The sequence below is a fragment of the Numida meleagris genome, chromosome 1 (genome assembly GCF_002078875.1).
Source record: "Numida meleagris isolate 19003 breed g44 Domestic line chromosome 1, NumMel1.0, whole genome shotgun sequence".
NCBI classification, from domain to species: Eukaryota; Metazoa; Chordata; class Aves; order Galliformes; family Numididae; genus Numida; species Numida meleagris.
In genome coordinates, this window is record NC_034409.1 from 89,153,121 (window position 1) to 89,175,524 (window position 22,404).

Genomic DNA, 22,404 nt, shown 5'->3' on the forward strand with positions numbered 1-22,404 from the left:
AGCATTAGAAAATCACACAAAGAGAAGTTTGTGCAGAACATACAGAATGGGATCTATTTTAACTTGTGTTTAATCTCAAATATTTAAAGAAAAGGAGTGACGCTAATCAGGATGCATTCTGGCAAGATAGTAGGGAAAAGCAGCAAGACAGTCAGAGGAAGAGATCCCTCTGCCTTCGCTCAAGATTAACCCATCTGTGTCAGATGCACAAGCAAATGATGAGAAAAAGCATGTCAGGCAGAAATAGCAGTAGGAGGGCGGTAGATTACTTGAGAAGTAGCCAAAAAGCTTAGTTTCTAGTCTTAATTTTAACAGTATCTTTATTATTCAGGACAAATTGTTTAGTATTTCTATGCCTTCTTTTTATTATTTATAAAATGAAAGTAGTATCTGCCTAAATATGTAAACAAGCAGTTGCAACCATCTGTGAGTGACAGCCTATATACATAAGAAGTCCATGGAAGCACACTGTGGAGGGATAGAGGTGTTTTCTTTGGTCCTGGAATCACACTCTGCTCTTTCACATCCCAAAAGTGAGTACAAAGTTGACCCCAGACTTGTGATGTCTGCCTGGACTCCTTACACACGTGAATGCTATTGGAGCAGCAGATGTCAGCAGGCCTTATTGCACTCTACAACTGCCTGAAAGGAGATTGTGGCAAGGTTAGAGTCAACCTCTTCTCTCAAGTAACAGCGATAGGATGAGAGGGAATGGCCTCAGGTTGCACCAAGAGCTGTTCAGCTTGGATATTAAGAAAAATTTCTTCTCACAAAGAGTGATGAGGTATTGGCACAGGCTGCCTAGGGAGGTGGTGGAGTCACCGTCCCTGGAGGTATTCAAGAACCATGTGGATGTGGCACTGAGGGATGTGGTCAGTGGGCATGATAGAGGGATGAGTGTGCAGTTGGACTAGGTGATCTTAGAGGTCTTTTCCGACCTTAATGATACTATGAAAACCGAGCCCTAGCTAAGGGCACAAGGTGATCAAAGTAGCCCTAGCAGTGAGGTGAGCTGCAGGAGTGCGTGCCTGCTTCTACTTGCCTGCTGTGCAGTAGGAACTCTGGCTGAGTTTCCAGGTGTGGGAACTTCTGTGCCTCCCTCGTTTTTTATCTAAGACCATGGTGCTGCAGAGAGCCCTGCTGAGCTGTGTTGGGGGTGGGAAGGGGTAGCTGAGGTTGAGGAAGAAGGTCTGAAAACTTCTGAAGCTGGTTCTGCTGACAAAGTCGGGATGTAGGGGAACTACACCCTAAAGCAAAAGATTCAGGAATGTAGAAATGCTAGAATGCCAGCCATGAAGAAGTGTGGGGAATTGCTTCCAAGTTTATGTTTGTTTAATACTGGAAAGTAAGGTTTTGATACCCTTTTTTTAATTAGGTGATTTTAAGATTCTTATCTGCTGAACTGTGTTCTTTCAGTTTTGGTGTGTACTCTGGAATTTCATACCAAGTTGTCTGAGCCTGGCTGGTGAGGAGAAGGTAATATGGGGAGATATTTCAAATACAAAACAAAAAGTAGGAAAGTGCTAAAAGGACTGGGGGCAAAAAAAAAAGCAGAACATGAAGGAAGAATATGAGTAAAGCAAAGTGGTAAAAGAACTAGGTATAAATGATCTCTGCTGGTAATGCTTAAGAGAAGTGGTGATCTCAGGTTTTTTTTCTGCAGAGCAGTTCCATAGATAGTGATATCCTGAAGGCAAGAAGAATGCCTAGTGGATATCAGACTCAGTCTTCTGTTCATGGTTTAGAGAACTTCTGTACTGAGTCAAGTGTATTGGCATCAGCTATGCAGATCCAAGAAGATTTTTTAAATTCTGTTTTAAAGCTAGGAGGGAGAAAATAGGTTACATATGAAATTTGTACTTTGGAGCATTTTCCTAGTGTGCCAGGCTGCCCAGAAGTGTTGGAGACATCTCCTTCACAAGATGCATAAACAGTGCAAGAAATTAATAGAAGAGGATAGTAATTAATTCGCTATGTATTACAAGGAGGCAAATAAAGACAGGACTTTCTGTGTACTCTCCCTGAAAAAGCATCTTAGTGTTTTGGAATGCATTATGAAAGATTACCCGAGGTGATCTGGAAGTATGTGGTTCTGAAATGAAGAAGATCTGTAAGAGACAGGAAAGAGCTTTTCTTTTCTGTTTTGAAGCATCTAAGATCAGAAGGATCTTAATTAGCTGCAAGAGGGTTCTGTTCTCCTTTTGGTTCAGGGAAGCTTGGCCCTGAGCAGCTGATAGGGAAACAATCATATTCTCGGACTGAATTTTCTGTATTGTGTGTATATCAATGTATATTTAGCTGTAATGCCTAATGCACAATTGGAATAAAACCTTTCTTTTCAGTACTGAGACATGCTTACCTGTGGCTTAACAGTCAGTGGTAATGGGAGTACTAGTCTACATCCAAATCCTGACAGAGTTCTGTAAAATGCAAATAATGTTTTCTTTATTTAAATAGTTTTTTGCTTATCTCTTCGTACAAATGAAAACGTAATGGCTTGTGCATTTATAAGTAGCAAAGCTAAATTTCTAAAATTAACAAAGAAGGCTTTTTGAAGTGGTTATCACTTCACTGCAGAAATGAACATTTCTCACGTGCTATATTGATATGATGATAGGCAATGCAGGAAGTGATCTGTCATTAACATCCTCAAATGTTTTCCTTTATATGATTTTGCTTTGTAATTGCATGTAGCATAAAGGTTTTTATTAAAATGTTTTCTGCTGGATTGTACTTAAGGATGGTTTTAAGAATCAGGGCAAAACAAATGTTCCCCTCATTCCAGAGATGAGATTCTGAAGAATGTTTTGACCAAGGTAAAATGGCTATAAGGACATATGAGACTTTGGACTACTGACATTTATAATGGACAGCGAGTGTTGCCTTGGTAATTATAACACGTCTGATGTCACATTTCTAAAATTTCTTCTTAATTTGCTTGTAAACCCCCATTAGATATGTTCATTGTTCAGTAAAGTTTTGATAAATATGGTGGCTGTGATTTGTGGTGATTCCATCTGCCCTGAGCACACTCCATTTGACCACAGTCTTTAGTGTGAGGACTGTGAATGCCTTCCAGGTGCACGGTGGTTGTTGCTATGCCAAGGAATGCTGCAGTGGGCAAGTCATCAGCTATGCTATTTTTTTCCAGAAAAAAAATAACAGACATACACACAAAGTTTGGTTTGGTGTGGATTTTTTTTTTCAGTTGAAAAACAGCCTTAATTACACTATCTGCCATTTCTGAATGCTTGAGTTTTGACTGTGTCAGTATGATGTGAAATAGGTACTTTGCTTTCATCTTAAGCTTTTTGGGGCATGGCTTTTTCAGTTGCAGTATATGCAGAGTATGGGTTGTGTTTTGGAAAACATGTTTTTTGTCCTTTTAAGTTAATGCTCTTTTGTGTTCAAATTGAATCTGTTGGCTCTCAAGTACAATTGAATAATTCAAGTCCTCAGTGTTGCAAAATATCTTTGTTTTTCAGTTCTGAAAACAATGGGAGTGAAGCCATAAATTTAAAGAGCAACCAAAAGGAAAGCACAACTCTTCCTGCACTTTTGAAGGTATGATTTTTATTTGCTAATACTGTTTTGAGCTAAGCCTGCCACAGCTGCTTGTGGTTCTTCGCTGTGTTTTGAGATTGAAGGTATTCATGCACTGTGAAGTAGCACATAGTTACCGTATTCTGGGTTAGGATCCATTATGTTAGGGTATGCATGCGAAAAAAGAGTGTCCGTTCTTCATGTTACTGAAACAAAGTTCATGTATTTACTTACATGGAATAAGTGGAAGTCTAGTGTCTATTCTACATGCAGTCAGCCAGTGAAGGAGGAAGTATTTTTGTCAAATGATGGTTTCAGGCATTCCCCTAAAGTACTATTTCTGTATAATTTATGAATATCTAACCAGCAAGTGTTTTCTTGACATTTCACTGGTTGCCAACCAGAGCGTTCTAAGATCTTTCTGCTGAAATACTTGCACATTGCCTATTCTTCACCAGTGTTACCCACGTTAATCATGCTTGTCTTATCCTGTAAGCATTCTACTGCAAAAACAGACATGTTTCCATGTGATCAGAGTTTTCTCCTGTGAGTCATTTGACACAAAGTGGTAGCTGCCCATAAAGTTGTGTTTAGATTTAGTCAAATATCATAACTGGTTATATAGAACGGGGCCTGGTGATACAACCCTCTTCCAAATAGTTGCTGTAACATCATGCGCTGTGGAGTTGTTTTAGCAGTTCATTCACTCTAACCACTTCTTGTGTTCTTGTTGTTCCTATTTCTTGTAGTAGTGTAATACAGTTAATCTTGTGACAGTTTCCCCAGAAGGACTTAGACTAGTCCACCAGACTCCTCTGTGGGTGTAGTAGGCTTCTTAAAAGACTGAATCTGAGGTTTTCATCCTGTATTGCACTAACAGTGTATGGGGAAGTGGTCTTTTTCCTGTGTGTCTTGCAGTATAGTGGCATCTTCAGTATCTAGGGACTGTTTGGCTGAGTTTGCCCAAGGACAGAAGGCATCTTTTCTCTCTTTTTTGTCTTCTCATTGAAACTTTTTATTTAATTATGTTGTCTTAGATTTATGTTTGGCAACCCAAAGGGCTAGACTGTGTGTTTCATTATCTTTTGAAATAATACCTGGCTGTTTGACATTGTATAAGCTTTAGAAGAAAGGTGCAGCTTTCAATTACCGGAATATGCTGACTGTTTAAATGTACTGAGTGCTTCCTGTCTCAGCTTCTTTCCCTTTTTCTTAAGTTGATTCGAAATATTCTGATACACTTTAACAGTTTTGTATGCATAGTAATGAATACTCCCAGCTCTATGATTTTATCCTTTGTGCATTGCAATTATAAACTAGATAGTAAGAAGTGATTTAGAGAGGTGATCCACCTCAAGCCTTTTTTTGGTGGATAAAATCCTTTTTTTCCTGCCACTGCTCCCTCCAACACACGCTTTTTTTGATAGTACCACACTGTTTAGTGCCTGACATTGCTCAAAATAATCTGTCTTGTACAAAGTTAACTAGACTGTAGCTGAACAGCTGAAGAGAAATGGAGTTCTGTCTCATTTGAAAAGGATAATGTATGATATGGAAAAATGTTCCAGTTTCATTCATTGAGACATCAAGGTAAATGTATTGGAAAAAAGATCTCTTGTAGTTACCAAGTGTACTTTGTGAGGAGTGTTTAAGTCTGTATATCTACATGGATTGGGTCCGGACAGGTTTCAATATCTCTGAACCATGCTCCTTCTTACCCATTTCAGGTGGATAGTGACTACACGTTGATACCATATTGAATCAGTCTGCCACTGAGTTAATGATCTGTCACGTTTCTGATAGACCTACATGCTACAATTTTTTTTGTATTCATTGGCCATCTCAGCAGAAGGCCAGAGTGAAATGGCAAAGAATCTGCAAGTCTCTGTCTTAAGAGTGAAACTCAGACATATAAATTGTAAGTGACTGGGTGAGCAGAGCTGAGAAGTGTCCTGAGCTACCACAGCTCTTCAGCTGTTCTGAAGCCTTTACGCACTCTTTTTTTCCCTTTGAAATGTTTAGCTGTGTGGGAGAAAATGTCAATACCTTAGGAAAATACAAAATTGTATATTTATGTGCCAAGATGTTATTATCAATCGTCATTTGATCACTTTCTAGAAAATATTATTGAAATATATTTACTACATCTATTAATTCATTGCCAGAATGTACACCATGGCCGCTACTGTTTATTTACAGATTTTGTTTGGCTTCTGTTTCTTTGAATTAGAGCTGTAAACGGTGTAAATGCTCCATTTGAATGATGCGATTGTTGAACACATGCCTGTGTGTTAGCCTCACTTTTAGCACTGCAGGGACTTTGTTTTTAAAGGGAGTATTGCAAGTATATTTCCTGCAAAAGTCCATGAATGCATCTTTACAGTTATTGTCAATACCTTTAAAACAGAGATTTACAAATAGAACGTAGGTCTTGGTTGGCTTGGGTGGCACAGCTACTAATTGAACTAATGCCACTACTGTAGCGAGCTGTGTGCCATTGAATGTCTGCTTAGTACAGTTTTGAAGAAATCACGCGGCGCTCTTGCTGGTTGTGCTCATGCCACATGTCTAACCTGGGCTTCTGTGGTATTACCATACTGTAGTTACAGCGTCAGTGACTGGTGCTTCGGTTACTTCAGTGGCAGTGAGCAGTTCAATCCCAGACTGGCCCTACATGAGTTTCTCATCCAGCTGAGGCTTTGCTTTGGCAGTGTAGGCAGATGGATTTGCCTGGCGATCACCCCCAGACATCTTTCCTGTAACAGTGCCTGGAGGAAAAAGCATTCTCCTGTAATTGATCAGAGTTCTTAAGCAACTCGGCATAAGAACTGCCCACTGAGCTCTGCAAAGCAATTGCTAAAGTTTGAGAAAGGAGGTACAAATATGATCTACCAAATGTATAATTTAGACTTCAGCGTTTTGATAGCATTAAATATTTTATAATTTAAACCGAAGGCTAAAGCCTGGGTCATAATTACCTCGATTAAATAGAGATTCTCAATCTTCATGGAAAACAGAGGCAGAAAGTACACCTCTACCCTGAGGTGAGAACACTTTATCTGTCATACCTGATACAAGTTTGCCTGACTTGTTCTCAAAGACCTCCAGGGATGGAGATTTCTAAGATCTCTACAACTTTGTCATCAGACAACTGTTCCACTGATTTCTTAAACCTTGTAATTAGAAAATCTTTTCTTAACATCCAATCTAAAGCTTCCTTGCTACAAATTAAACCGGTTGCTAATTGTCCTGTGATAAGTACTCCTGCATACTGTGAACATTGAGAAGAGAGTATTCTGAAACTCTGCTTTCTCACATTAATTTCATTTCAGGTTAGAGATGTCTGTATTTAAATGGTAGATAAACTATTAAAAGTTTATGTCAGTGACTCCAATTATGTGAGAAGATGGAACCAGATTCTTCTTGGAGCTGCAACAGACAAGACAAGAGGCAACAAACGCAGCTTGGATCATGGGGAGTTCCAGTTACCTATAAGAATATATTTATTTTCCCCTTTGCTGTAAGGCTGGTCAAATATTGACAGAGATTGCGCAAGAACATTGTGGAATCTTGCACAACATTCACAATTCAAAACTTAGGAGTTCCTTGAACTTAGTGAATCCATGTAGCTGTTCTTACTGAATGTCCCTAATTCTGATTTTATGATTAATTAGAAGTTCTACATAAAGAAATCAAAATTAAGCCAAGTGTCTTAGTTTATTGCATACTTTCCTTTAGCATCGTTTTGTTTCATATTGTCTTTATTTCATGTTATGTTATGTAAGTAATGTCTGCATCCTTACTGACTGCCCTCGTTTTAGACCCAGTAGAAATGAGAAAAATGATTGTTTGACTTCTGGGAGCTGAGAAAGCTGGAATATTACTGCCAACCATGAATTTTTAAAAAACTGGGAGCTACTTTTAGAAAATATAGCTGTTGCTGCCCATATCAACAAATGAAAACGAAAACTAAAATGTTTTTTGAAGCTTGTATGGTCCGAATTTCTTCTGTGGAACCCAACAGCAAATCTTTTCCTCTTTGGCAACTGTTCAGACTTTCTTTGGAATGAAATGTTATAGGAGAGTGCATCTTCTGTTTGCCCAGGACGTTTTGTTAAAATAATGGTGTTATCAGGTGTATGTGTTTGGGAAGACAGTTCAAGATCATCCTATCTAGTGTTCTGGTAAGTTCCTTTGTCTTACTGAAGATTTTTAGAAATGATGATCCTGAAACATGCTTCCTTCTCTAGTATTCTAGTTCTTCAAAGATTGTGAGCAACTTCATTTCAGGATGGATGAGAATAGAATGGGCTTAAACCTTGCTGAGTCAGTGCAGATGAGGAAGATGAGAGATGCCAGAAGCTATAACTTGCCATTAGAATTTAAGTATGTGGGGAAATCACACTGTCTCGCCCTGTTCCCAGTGTACTGCCTACTTGCACGTGCTTTTTTCTTTTTAATGTTGAAGAGGTGAATTTGGTCTTTTTTTTTTTAATTTGTTTTTGAATATCAGGAAATCAAGTAAAAGAGAGTAAAAATCATTTCATGATTGTAAAAGCATTTTAATTAAAAGGCAATGAATGGAAGAGTAGTTCTGGGAGAATGTAAGGAAAAAAAAAGACCATTTAAATCCAGTCTCTCTGGCTCATACTAGACCTAATAGTAATTAGGAGATATGTGTGTGTGGAGAGGGAGAGGGAGGGAGAGAGAGAGAGAGATGAGTGCCAGTTCTTACTCTTTAATCAGAGCTTTAAAGTAATTTCAGGAGAAAATTCAGAGGGGAGAAGTTTTAAAGTAACTTCAAATTGTGTGAACAGAGTTTCTTACATTATAATGTACACTTCCTCATTCTAGAGGCTTTCCCTGAGTTAGAATTCACCATGAAGGTGACCTAGCAGAAACTTTATTTAAAACTGATCCTCCTTTTTCTCTTTGTTTTTATTTGAAGCCTTTGTGCTTACCGCCTTGCTTTTTGTTCACTCATCAGGAAAGGTGTCCGAATATTTCCTCAAATTTTAAGTGAATGCCAGAGTTTCAGAGCATCTTTGTTTCATCTTCTCTTTCATCGTCTGACAAATGAAGTGTGTTAAGGTTCCCTCAGTGTTTGAAAAATTCAACTGGATAAGCAAATTTTAAAAGTCCCAGTGCTGAACTTTCAACAAAGGCCACCATCCTTCCAAATGTTGAATAGTCATTGACTTTAAGTAGATGTATTTTTAAAAAATGCAAAACTTACACAGTTTAACTAAAAAGTCCTTCCTGTTGTTTAACTTTTACACCTAATTATGCCATGATTTCATTAACTTTAATTACTCTTTCAGTGTTGTCATGACCTGATTATTTTTTTCATGTCAAAACAAGCAGAGAAAGGAGGATGTGGAAGGAAAACTTTGCAGTATGAAAAGGTCAAAAGGTTCAGAGGTTCGAAGCATCAGTTATTTGTGGAAATACAAAACTCACGTTTAACTTAAAACCCCAAAACCTCCAGGGCTGTCTTTGTTATTCTTTGTTTGCTTTTTCCTGACTATTTAAAAGCTATTATTTAGTTAGGACGAGCATTTTTTTTTTACAGTGGTGGAGATACCTTGCATCATGTCCAACTCCACTTTAATTACTGGCACAATGAAAACAAAACCAAAAACAACACTTTGAGTTGTTTTTAAGTCTATTTTTTTCATGAGCACTAGCAGCAGTACTCTTAGGAGTTCTGTTTATCATGTTTTTCACTGTCTGATAGTACCTTTTCCTGATTTTTTTCATAATACTATGACAGTTTGCTTAAGTGAGTCTTGTTCTTAGTCTCTCCCACTATGCCCAGTCCTTTCTCATCAAGTTTGCAATAGACAGTAGAGACAGTTGGCATGAATTCTGTCTGGAGAAGAGGAGGCTCAGGGGAGAATTTACCACTCTCTAGAACTGCCTGAAAGGAGGTTGTGGCGAGGTGGTCAGACTCTTTTCCTACATAACTAGTGATATGGTGAGAGGGAATGGCTTCAAGTTGTGTCAGGGGAGGTTCGGGTTAGATATTAGGAAACATTTCTTCCCAGAAAGAGTGGTCAGGTGCTGGAGGTGAGGGAGTCACCATCCCCAGATGTGTTCAAGAAATATTTAGATGTTGTACTAAAGGACATGGTTTAGTGGGGAGATATCGGTGGTAGGTGGAAGGTTGGACTAAATGATCTTGGAAGTCTTTTCCAACTTTGTGATTCTATGATTCCCTGATGTACGAGAGTGCTTAACTTCTTTGCCTCATGCTAGTTGAAAAGAACATATGCCTGTGTTATATGGCTCGGTGTGTCCTACTCATTGCAAAACAAGTGGAACATTACAGCAAAGATGCTGCACTCACCTGGAGAAGGGAAATCTGCTGAAAAATGTGCAGCAGAGAGTCCTCATGGGAATGTACTAATCTGTCAGTAACCTGAGCTATTTCAGTCTGGATTTTGTTTTGCATACAAGATTTACATACGGTAGAGCTGTTGAGATCAAATGAAATGCTCAGAAATTCTGAAATGAAATGTGGCCATCGTAGCTACGTTGAAAGGTCATAGCTAGGCCTAGGAACATAGTTAATTTTCCAAAACGCCCAACTTTTTCATCTGACTTTTCAGTGGTTTCTGCACACTAGTGAAGAGAAATTCTGGGGTAGCGCTGTGACGATTTCTCGAACGAGCAAGTTGTTGGGGTTAAATGACGGGGTTAGGATCCCTGAACAAAGATCCTGATGACCGACTGTCTTGTCTCGCAAGAGTGCAGTAGTGAAATGAGGTGGTTAGGGTGCAGAGGCGCATCCAGTGGTCTGCAGCCTGTTCTCCACTGGCAGCTTCCCCCACAGGAAGACAAACCACTTGTGAGAGGTCTCCAGGCAGTTAGCTGTCTAGAGCTGCTGCTTTGTAATGAGTGTTCGTTCACAGTGAGTGAAACCCAGAATGTCTTGCTGTTGTGGCTGGGAGCTAAGCCTTTGTTCATGGAGGTCTGTGTTTTAATGCTGTTAATATTTTCATTTCATTCACTTGTTAAGGCAATAAAAGAGATTGTATTCCTGGCAGACTGACACAAACCCTGCCAAATGAGAACCTCTGGCGATTTGAACTTCTGCCACTGAGCTGCTGACAGGAGGGCAGCTACCAGGGCTGCTGGTTGCAGCATACATTAGGGGCTGGGCGAGCCTGGCTGGCAGAGCAGCCCCTATTCAGGTGCTGCTGGGTTCTGCACACCAGGGGAGCTGCTAGCACCAGCAAGAAGCCCTGTGCCTGCACACAGTTCAGTTTGGGGTGTATCTCTGTGCCACAGCCAGAAGTAGATTACAGCCTAGAAAATGTACCTGTCTACTGCTGAATAAATCAGCTCAGATAGTAATCAGGTTTGATACACATATTGTGGGCTTGTATGTTAAGTCCAAGCTGACAGCACTCCTCTGCAGTAGTTGCTCAAGCAAGGTGAGACCGCACCACCTGACTGCACAGTAAATACAGCTTTGGTTATCACAGTAGCCTCTTCAGTCACCTGATTAAAGCTGCGGTCTTGTTTCCTGCTCTGCCAATTTTCCACTCCATGCCAGCCCAGTTGTGCCTGAGGTCACAGGACCATAGGGTAGTTCCAGGTAAAGGGATCCCAGGATGTCATCTGGTCCATAGGATAACTCTGGTTGAAGGGACCCCAAGGTGTCATCTGGCCCAGCCTCCTGCCGGGTGCCTCTGGGTTTGCCCAGTGAAAACTTGGAGTCAGGAGTTGCTCAAGCAATAAAGACTCGTGAAAGCTTTATGAAGCATGTCACAAGCAGGAGAGTTCATAGAGAATGGGAAAGGGAAGGCAAGGGGCAGACTGATGGCAGTCCCTGCATGAAAGGTGTCTCCAGAAAGACAGTGCTATGATAGGAAAGCTTAGGTCTTTCCTTGCATCAATGAGGATCTCAAAGGAGATCTGACAGGCAGCTTTCTACCCAAAAGCTGTTGTTTGTGTGATACACCCAAGAAACTGTTAAGGCTGTTGTGGCACTGCAAGAGGATCTTTTTGCTTTTTGACCAATGAAACAAAGTGTAACTAATATCAGGGTCAGTGGTGTCCTTCCACCATTGTAAATATCAGACTGCACACGTTTAATTGCAACACAGATGCAGCTGTTCTGCTGAGATTAACTAAAGGCCCGAGCTGCTGAAAACTAGTGGGATATACTAGGGAAATAATTGCTCTGCATATGCCCGGCACCCTTTCTGCTTTTTCCTAAGCACTTGCCACTGGCTTCTGTCATAGGTGAGCTCAGAGAATGGTGTTGGAAATAAAAAGTGAAAGTTATTGTGGTGCTGCCTTCTGTGATTGCCATCATACTGCCATATTGTTCAGACGCTTGAAGCCTGAAGCCTCCTGCTGTGTTAATGACTTACTGGATTTACAGGTAGTACGCTTTAGTCTCATTAACTTGAATATACCATTACTCTAAAATACAAACTTCAGAATCTGAGACAGGAACGGGTTTTTCTGTATAACACCTAAAAGGTGTTCCAACTTCAAATTGGAATTTTGTGTGCAAATGATAAAACATCATAAAACAGTAAAGTGGAAGCAGAGAGTAGGATGTATGGAGAGTAGGATTGATTATATTGAAGAGAGGGAAGACAGATTTGCATAGCTTCTATGTTGGGACTTAATATCCACATATATCATCAACTAAGCATAGTGTAAATGTTCTCCAGGGCTTTATTATGTGAGGTACTCTTCATGGTTAAAAAGGTATGGAAGGACCCTTTCATATTAAAACTTCCTGTTCTTTTGATTTAGCAGCAATTAAGTAAGGAAAGGAAGATTAAAGAGCAAGGAAGTCTAAATAAATTTTTATTTCTGGAAACAGAGACTACAAAACAGCTTTTCATGCAGGAAATGAATTATGCTTATACGTAAGAAGCAGTGTTTTGCAAGCATAATGTCTCAGAGCTGCTAGGGGAAGATTTCAATATGCAGAGATTTAGCTATGTTTGAAGTCTCAGTTCCTAGTAGAAAAAAACATTCCTGAATACAAATGTCTTAAAAGGAAAATAAATAAAAAATACATAAAAATAGAGATAATGCTAAATAGTTAACAAGTTCTGAATTTAATATTTTCTCTTGCAGTTAATACATTTAGCTGTTAATTTCATAAATATTGTAGTAAGCATGAAAAATTTTCATAGCCTGTAACAGTTATATCTGCAGAGGAAATAGTAAGGTTTGTATGCATTTCCTGTACTGAGATACTCTTCTAAGCCTGACAAATTTATGTGAATCATGTTAATCACAGAACGAGGGACAAATACCCTCCCTCGCTTAAAGTTAAATTGAAAGCTGATATTGAACAATGCTGGGAAGTTGATTATAGTAAAACATACGTGTATCATCAAATTTTGAAAATTAAACTTCTTGCTTCTGTTTTATATTGCTTTCTACAAAGCACTTAGTTCCTATGAGATAAAGTTAATTACTCAGAAGATTAATCCCAGATATGCACGCTAACTGGATAGTTTGTCTAGTACTAAAGATAGCAGCCAGCACTATGGCACTCCTGTAAGCTGCACTGCCTTCTATTTCATTTCCAGGCATGGGTCTGGATAGAGTTAACTTGTGAGATTCAGGGCTTTTTCACTTTACAAGGGTGACTGCATCTCATTGTGATACATCTGCAGTTGATTTATGCAGTATGTGAGGAAGCAGGTAGGATTTGTCGTGGATGGGATTAAAGAAGTCTAAAGTTTGACTTAACTCACTGTTGAAAGTGTAGTAAAAGTTTAATGTAGGTAAATGTCTTACCTGTATGAATAAAATACAGGTTGTATGGATTTCTCAAGGCACGTTAATACCTTTCAATTTCTATCCTCACGTAAGCAATTCTATTTTCGGCGCATAAATCTAGTCGCTCGTTATTAAGCAATTGCATCTTCTATGTGATGAAAAAGGTGGCAAAATATTCCTTGAAGATTAAAGACTACTGCCCCTTAGCAACACTAATTTTAAGAAATTGATGTTCCCCGAAACATGAACAAGGTGGTGTTCATTAAAACACTTTTTTCATCATTAGCATGATCCTAGATGCACTATCAACAAATAAGCTTGCTTATTTTAAGTTTCTTGAAACACATATATTTTCAAACTGAAATAAGATTAGTAAGCTAATGAAAATAATAGCTTTCTGATTGGATTGGATGGGTAGGCATTATCCAATTTGAAACAGTTGCCCCTGTCCAGTGATATTATTGACACCAACTAAACCTTGCACAGGGCTTTTTATTAATGTTTTCTTTTCCCAGTCCCACTGAGCAGAATAGAGTTCATCTAAGAAAAGCTGGGATAACTTTATTCTGTTTTAAGAAACTGGCTTGAAATTACAAGGATTGTATTGTAAAGATGAAATAGGCTGCGGTGGCATATAGCACCGTCTGTGCAGGCAGAGGATGGAAAAGATTGGAGGGGAGCTTCCCAGCAGCTCTCCCTGGAGGAAAAATGAGTGGTGATTTAAAGGAGGTGATGACCTCTGTTAGTATTAATTATTTTCAGTAGGCTGTGAACAGCTCTTGTGGACTGGGTGCGGGGAAGCAGTGACGTGTAGGACTTTGGCTGTGTAGAAAAGCACTGTTTGAGCATGGCAGACTATGGAGCTGTGTGACAGTACGAATACATCTGGAAATGCAGTTGTGTGATTGCCTCTGGAGATGAAAGAAAGCTTACCAGAGAGAGTGCGGTGGGGGTCACTAAGAATAACAGATAGGATTAAGCTTTGGCATGAGTTGAATTTTGTATCCAAATTCTGTTCATGATTCTTACTTTTCTTTTAAAAGTGCAGGTTACTAAAAGTTTATGACTATGTTATGTTTGTGTTTTGCTATCGTGTGCTTGTATGTATTTGCAAGCTGAATAAGTGTATATAGCTTTTTCCACGGATCTGCACTTTTTGAGTCTGCTTGTAAGTACTTAATGGTACACCTGAGCTGGAGTATAACCTGAAGGGAGGAGTGTGAGTCTGCTAGTTTGCTGCAGTCTTCCTGGGTCCTGGTACTGGAGTGTGTCCAGGCGGGTAACACCTGGCCCCAAGCTCTGAGAAGAAGTGAAAGTTTCAGGAGCAATAAGAAAATCAGCTGTCTGTCTGCTAATACAGCAGTGTATAATTTCCCTTATATGATCTGTTAAGAAAGTGCTGCTGAAAACAACTTACTATTTTTCATTTAAATGTTTTTTTTAGGCCTAATCTCATAATCCCCTTGCGGCAAGACATATATGTCAGTAAATAATACTGAACATACGCTAGTATTAACTAAGAAGCACTTCTGCTTACTTGTAATACAAGGGCATGAAAACTCATTCTTTACTTGTTCCGCCATTGTTGTTTTTTCCTTCAAGTTGAAGTAATGATTGTTCTCCATCATTCCTGTGTTCTACTTCCACAGCAGCTGCTTTGTGGTTCTTCTAGCTGTATACCCCTCTTGGCTTTTTCATACGTGGAGAGAAGAAAAGAGCACATGGTTTTGGTTTAAAAATGAACTTTCAAACAACAGATTTGCTTAGAAGCAAGTAAAAAATAAGAAATTTGGTAATGCAGGGAGATGGCAAAAAATGTTGCCTTTATCTATCTCTTAACTTTATTTTAGGTTTATCCAAACGAAGAAAAGAATCATTCCACAGAAGAACTTAGCAAGTCTGAAATCCAAGAGGAGCTGAAAAAGGCGAATAGCCTTCCTAGTTTGACTCCTGGAAACAAAGCAGCAGATAAAGACAAGCAACCCCGAGAAGGTTTTTTTCAGTTTCTTGGAAGCTTGTTTAATCTTGCAACAAAATCTTCTTTGGTAGACTCTAAACCATCTGCCTGCCAAGATGAACCCAACAGATGTGAAAAGGATTTACAGAACACAAATACCCTTACAGAGGGCACGCAGCCACAGCATCCAAAAACTGAAGAGCCTGTCTGTTCTACAGCTACAATAAAAGAGGACTCTGTAAATAATGATGACATGATCTTAAATAACATTGGGAAAGATAGCTCACAGGATCAGCAAGGAGGCCGGAAACGATCTGCAGATGTGAAAAAGTAAGTTTTATAATTCAGTACTAAATTATAGAAAAGCGTATGTGTGCGGAAAACTACGGTGACTAAGTTCTGTTGAATGGAAGGTGGATGACTGACATTCCTAAGGATGATTGGAGCGTCACCGACTCAACTTTGTGCTAACCTCTGTAGTAAATACCATAAATAAATGGGGAGAAGTCAACTTCTACCAAGTACAACTTCAGAAATGTTTTTCTAGAAGTTTTCTGACCATGGGTGATAGATTCATTGTAGATCATCGTAGATATGAGGTGAGAGAAGATGTGGCATTTAGAAGTGCATTCAGAATTGTAGACTTATTTAAAAGAAAAAAAAAGCCAAACTTACTTATGTCTATATTGTGGGCTAAGTGAAGGTTAAAATGCTTCTCATTTTTGTATTTCACTACTTCAGTGCTTTTACTTCTGCAAGTAAGGTTTCCACATTTTTAAATTATCTTTCTTGGTTTATATAAATTTGCATTTTTGCTTAAGTTGTTTCCTTTTGTTCTCAGAATTTTTTTTTTTGTAATTAAAAAAGTTATTTAAAGTTCTCAATTAGTCTAAATATGGAACAACCTCAGCAGTTGTGTAATATTTCCAAAAAAGAGTTTCAAAAAGTTGATGCCAAGGGCACCCATGTGCATCTGAGAGTAGAAAACCTAAAATATTGCCTATGGTCCACCATGTATATTACAAAATTTTCTGTCTCCAGTATAAACGTACTTTTGGAATATAATATATTTGTAGCTGTTTGGTTGAATATTTGACTGTATGCGGTCCAGTTTCTCCTTGGTGTTCAGAATGTGAACTTGCTTATCTGTAATTAATTTTCACTACCAGGATGTGCAATTCGAATTTTAAGCCAAAAGTAATGGCTTGGGGTATTCAGTAGTTCTATAGAAGTACTCCTGTGATTGGTGAAGGGAAAGTAACTCTCAGATTTCAGAACTGGTGGATGCACTGAGCATAAACACTTCCTTTTTTTTTTTTTAACTTTTTTTTTCCTTTTTTTATGCAAGTTTTAAAGTTAATTTGAATTGTGTTCAATCTATTTATCTATGGCATGTGAAGTGTTTCATTTCCAGACAGAAGATCAGACATTTCCAAAGTAGTTGCATAATGAATTTTGCTTTCACACTGGGGATGCGTATAGCTCCCTTTCCCTGTTATTCAGTAGACTGATGATTTTCGGCATCTGTAATTCACCTTCACATTATAAATGGAATGCCTGATCAGGATATGAACAGGGGACATGCCACTTCTTCAGGTGTACCTTAGACTGTATTTCCACCACCAAAATGCAGTACTGTTTGTAATAGTAATGATTGTCTTTTCTTAAGTTCTCTTTGGTTTGGTCTGATTGTTACAGTCCACCAGTTTTTATGATGGATTCTTAAACTAGCACACATCTGACTGACACTTTTTCCAAAATGTATATTGCAGCCCATGAGCACTTCACTGATCTATCCCTTTAGTTGTTATCTTGGGAGGCCTAGATGTATAATGTTATTCAGTCTAGTTTCCGAACAAACTGTGTTTTTTTCTTAAAAGGCATTGAACAGGCTGGTTTGCTTTGTCAGCCTTTTGCTGCTGTTTACTGTTTTAGTAGCATGCTCTGGAAGCTGAGAAAGAGGTTGTGTGCCATGATGCCAGGGGCTGTGCAGATGCATAAGTCACTCCTTGCCTCAAAGAGGCAATTTTTTTGCATAGTCAAAAAATGTAATAGATATCAGTAGATCTTTCTCACTTTTTGCTTCGATTCATGTAGTTTGATCCATCTTATATCTCAGCATACTTTTTACTGTATTTTCTTCAGTGTTCAGGCTCTCTCTCGGTTTCTCCATACCCAGCTGTTGATCATATTCTTCAGTTTATTGTGGTGGCAATTTGTCCTTTATGTATTTTTTTCCTCACTCTTTTTGATGACTAAGTTGGTCTGTTCATATGCTGTCATCCTGTCATTTACCTTCAGTCACTCCTATCTATTCAAATGACCATGAATACTGGAGATTAAGCTAAAAACCCAAAATACAAGGAATTAAACATGGCAATCACAGCTTGCAAGTGAAGAGTAGATGAGAGGCAGCCATGTGCACCTCCAAAGAATTCAGTCTTTCTTTTTTCTCCCAGTCCCCTGGATGATACTATTAGGAGCTGGTGCACATTTCTCCTTCCAGGTGGAAACCTCTGGCTTCTGTTGCCTTTTTGGTGTACAAAGCAGCTTTGTTTGACTTCCAAGTTTTAAGGATGCTTACAAGTCTGTGACTAAGATTAATGAGAGGGACAATGTGTTGAGGGTTTTTTTGCTGTTCTGTTCGTTTTATACCAGTGCACTTGAGTTGATGTTGAGCAGTAATGGATGAGATGCTGGACAGTCTACACACATAGTTGAGAAGGTCAGATGGTCTCAGTGTTCAGAGCAATGCAGATTTATATGTAAGGCATTAATGAATGCTTACAGAGTTCAGAGGGTATGGTTAATAGCTCGCTGAAGTGACCTCCTTGCTTTGTGCAGGTATTTTTTGAGTTAGATTGGTCTTATTGAAATCGGAGTAGAAGCTGACATTTTCAGTTGACCGTATTTTAACATGGCTTATATTGTGAGATAACCTATGCAAATCAGTGTAGATTTTTATCTATGTGGTTTACCTGTCTTATAATCAAGCAAGAATATCAAAATGTCTGTTACAGGTTTGAAGGTAAGAGTAAGTTGGTCTATATAGAAAATGAATTTTTTCCCAGAAACTGAATTCTAAATGTAGCTGTTGTAATATTGGATAAACATTAAAACACATTTTCCTTTTAAAATTGTTCTCAAAAGTACAGCTTACATTCTACCCTTTTTGGCTCAACACACTAAAAAGTTAGGCAATCTCTGTGCGGCTTCTGTGTGTTTTTCTCTGCCTGACTACACAGTGTGAACTGTGTTTTGACGCAACTATTGAAGAGAAATTGTAACAACAGTGTGGAAGCAGAGGTTTGTACTGTTCACCTTGTTAAGTATTTGAATTAAGAATGCCTGTTTTTTATGTTATGGAGATGATTATATCAGTTTTATTCTCTTTAAGTGTATTAAAGCTTAAAGAATGTCGAGCAGGTTTCTTTCTCTTCTGTGCTAACTTCTTTGCTAAATATTAACTAACTGATTTTAATTTAGCACAGTTAAATTGTAAAAACACTCTTGATTGATGACAGATGGCCTGATAGTTTTGTAGAAGGTTCTACAAACTAGCTAGCCGTGAATACTAAAAACACAGACAGTGATGGGCAGGATGTAGCATAAAGGAACAGAATGCTCTGTAGATATCATGAAGGAAAGTGGTGATGTGAATGTGGTCTTCTGCTAATCTCTTGAGGATTGAGTCCTAAAAGATAAATGAAACACATTAGTGATCCATACATATTCAAATGCACTGTTGATTCCATTTATTGTTACATTAAAACATAGTTTTTAACATTTATTTTAGAGAAGAGTTGAAAATATTTAAGGTGACTGCAAACGTGTATTATTAATCTTGTAACTGTTTCCTTTGTCATGAGGAACATTCTAAATGAACTTGTTAATTCTAAACTACTGTTAAATATTAAATTAGAGGTTGTTATCTGTGGTTGGGGGGAGGCTGCAGTGGTAAGTAAAAGAGGAACAGTTGTTAGGTTACATAATCTCCATGAGAGTTGTTTTGTGTGTTGTTTTTAAATAAAAAAAAACAAAGAAACTTTCAGAAATTAATAACTATCAAGTTGTCTCAGAGCATGCAAGACTGAGACTCAGACAACCTTTTTAACCTCATATCCTTAAAGCAATGTTTTGCAAAATACAAGGAAATGAGACTGCTCTGACTTTGTAGACTGAGGTTACTTCTGCCCTCAGTGGGAGGCCTGGCGTTTAGTAGAGATTCAAATTTCCAGGCCTTGAGCCAACAAGAGTGGAATTCGTGAGCTCAGTCAGTGGTGTGTGTGTTTGCAAGAGACAAAACACATAGGCCACATTATTTCTCCATCACCTTAGCTGGCTAAGTGGTAATTGTGCCTTAAGGGCTTCTGGTCCTTTATCCAGATGGTGACAGGTGGTAAAGAAGCAGCATAGAGGACAAAACCATGATAAATTGGACAAAGTCTCTAGGCAACAATTACTGTAGACAGTAATGTAATAATTGCAATACTGAAGATGAATGAAGAGAGTTGAGTTGGCTGTCTCCAGCTATTGCATCCATTAGTTTTCCAATTGTCTGGGATGGCTGATGATTTCACAGAATCAAAGAATTGTAGGGGTTGGAAGAGATCTCTGGAGATCATCTAGTCCATCCTCCCTGCTAAAGCAGTTACCTATAGTAGGTCATACAGGAGGGTGTCCAGGTGGGTCTTGAATATCTTCAGAGAAGGAGATTCCACAACCTCTCTGGACAGCTTGCTCCAGCGTTCCATCACTCTGGCAATGAAGAAATTCTTCCTTACATTGGTATGGAACTTCCTGTGTTACAGTTTCTTCCCGTTGCCTCTTGTTCTGCTGATGCTCGCCTCCAAAAAGAGTCTGCCCTCATCAACTTGACTCCTGCAATTTAGATGTTTATAAACAGTGATGAAATCCTCTTCAGCATTCTTTTCTCCATACTGAAGCGTCCCAGGTCTCTTGGCCTTTCCTCATATGGGAGATGCTCCAGGCCCTTAATCATCTTTGTTACCCTCCACTGGACTCTCTGTAGGAGATCCCTGTCTTTTTTTGAGCCGAGTAGCCCGGAACTGGACGCAGTATTCCAGATGTGGCCTCCTCAGCACTGATGAAGATGTTGAACAAAACCAGACCCAGCACCAACCTCTGGGGGAACACCGCTAAATACAGGCCTCCAACCAGGCTCTGCACCACTGATCACAACCCTCTGAGCTCTGCCAGTCAGCCAGTTCCTTACTATAGAGTACTGAAGCAACCAACTGGGCTTGGTCTATTCTGTAAAAAGTTGATGAAGGTGTGTTGTTGGTAAAGTACAGTGGTAAAATAACACTCATTTAGCTGTAAGTGGGAAATGAAAAGACAATGTGTTGACTGCTACATGTGGAAAAATCTCAATAGTCCTCAATGGCTGAGTGGAAAGTGTATAAGTGGAAAGTTTGTGTTTAGTTATAGACTTTACAGTGCTTTCTAATGAAGTTAAAAAACGTTTAATTGATGAAGTAAGACTTAAAGTAAAACCAATGAAACAGTGGGAATCCACTTCACTTAGTTTCTCACTACTGAAAGTCTCTATGAGAGAAATCAAAGTTTCATAACGTGACAAACACAAAACATGATTTCACCCCGCTATCCTTACCTTTAATTAGGAAGCAGCAATTTGGCTTCAGAATTGAGACTGTTTCCCTAAGACTCCTGAAAATGACCTTCTTGCACTGCGTACCTACGAGATTCTTAGGAATGCCAGTCATGGTAATAGGCAGTACACCTTATAGGAAACTGAGAACATAACTCTAACAATTTCCTTTTTTCCCATGGGAGGAAAAAAAAAAATCGTGTGAGTGATGACCCAGATCTTTTCGGTTGACTACTTGCCATTTGCTTATCTTCTCATACATTTTTTTTTTAATTTTTTTGTAACATCCAGTAACAGTAAGTGGATGTTATTTATAGTGAAATGCTTAACAGTATTACTTGTAAAATTGCATGGCTTGTTTTGGAGTTCAGCAAGAAGCTTTATTGCATTGCTGAACATGATTGATGAGGTGAAAATCGAAGTTGTTGAAAACTCTAAATATTATTTGTTGAAAACTCTAAATATTTTTATTGTAAAATCCTGACCATTGGTTAAGATTGGTTAAGATACTCAAATTTAACAAAGTATTTATGATCCTACCTTCTCCCCTCTGTTATGATCCTTGCGGACATGGAAGCAAGAACTCTCACCCCACAACCGCAAGGATTTCCTAACTGTGAGTAGAAGATGAGAGGGAGTGATTTCAAAAGCAGTGCTCTGAACAGTCTGCTTTTACACTTTGCACCCTACCAAGAGCCAAGTTTTTGTAATAGTTTAGCTACAGTATTGCAAGGTATTTCATCCAGGAGGAGAGGTAGTCTTGAGGAGAGACAAGTGCAAATCTCCTACATTATACATTGTTGAATTTTGTGAGGGTTGGGGTTTTTTTTGTCTTTTTAAAGTCTAGAAAAACAGTTGCTGCACATTAATTGCGTAGTATTTCCCATTTTACTACTGTCAAAAAGGCTGTCCTTTTATTTTGCTCTGATAGAAAAGCAGATTGTAAAATCCTCCGGATAAATCTGGTTAACACATCTCTTTCAGAGCTTGTCATTCACCATTGTATTACTGGTGGGACGCAGTCTTGTAGTGATTCAGAAACATAGGCATCAGTTTGTCTGATCGATTGTATATTGTGGTTTCAGTTCAGTGAGCAATAGCAGCATTCATCTTTCTCCATAGTTATCTTTGGCACAGAGTCAGGAGTAAATGAGCAGAAGTTAAATCAATGGATTCCAAGCAATGGTCTCACCAAGTAACTCCTGAGGAATAATGTAGAAGAATGGGGAAGCTAGTGTGGTGTTTGCTGAAATTGAATCCATCTTGTGATCAGAGCCATGTCCTCCTTCTCTGTAATTGTCTACCCAAGACCTGTTTTAAATACGGGACCTAAGTGTCTTAAACCACAAGTGTGTGCACAGTGTAATAGTGTCTGTCCAGTTTTAAAAGCATTTGTTGGGTGATCACTGTAAAGGAAGAAAAAAGTGCCATGTTAATTGCTTTTATCAGAACTGTACATACAGCTACATACCTACATACATACCCTGTACATACAGCTACACACCTACAT

The 22,404-nt window shown here is 38.8% G+C and overlaps 1 protein-coding gene across 3 annotated transcripts in view; it reads left to right on the forward strand.

Moving 5' to 3' along the window:
- Positions 1-22,404, forward strand: part of CRYBG3 (crystallin beta-gamma domain containing 3) — a 90,454-nt gene that overhangs the window by 9,879 nt on the left and 58,171 nt on the right. The window contains exons 1-3 of one of the 3 annotated variants that reach the window (XM_021401754.1): positions 2,823-2,887; positions 3,486-3,564; positions 15,156-15,592. In XM_021401754.1, coding sequence (XP_021257429.1) covers positions 2,838-2,887; positions 3,486-3,564; positions 15,156-15,592 — 566 coding nt within the window. In that variant the 5' untranslated portion in view covers positions 2,823-2,837. Of the gene's footprint in view, positions 1-2,822; positions 2,888-3,485; positions 3,565-11,796; positions 11,939-15,155; positions 15,593-22,404 lie in introns of those variants that run through there. The other 2 variants (XM_021401744.1, XM_021401761.1) reach the window with 2 other exon arrangements.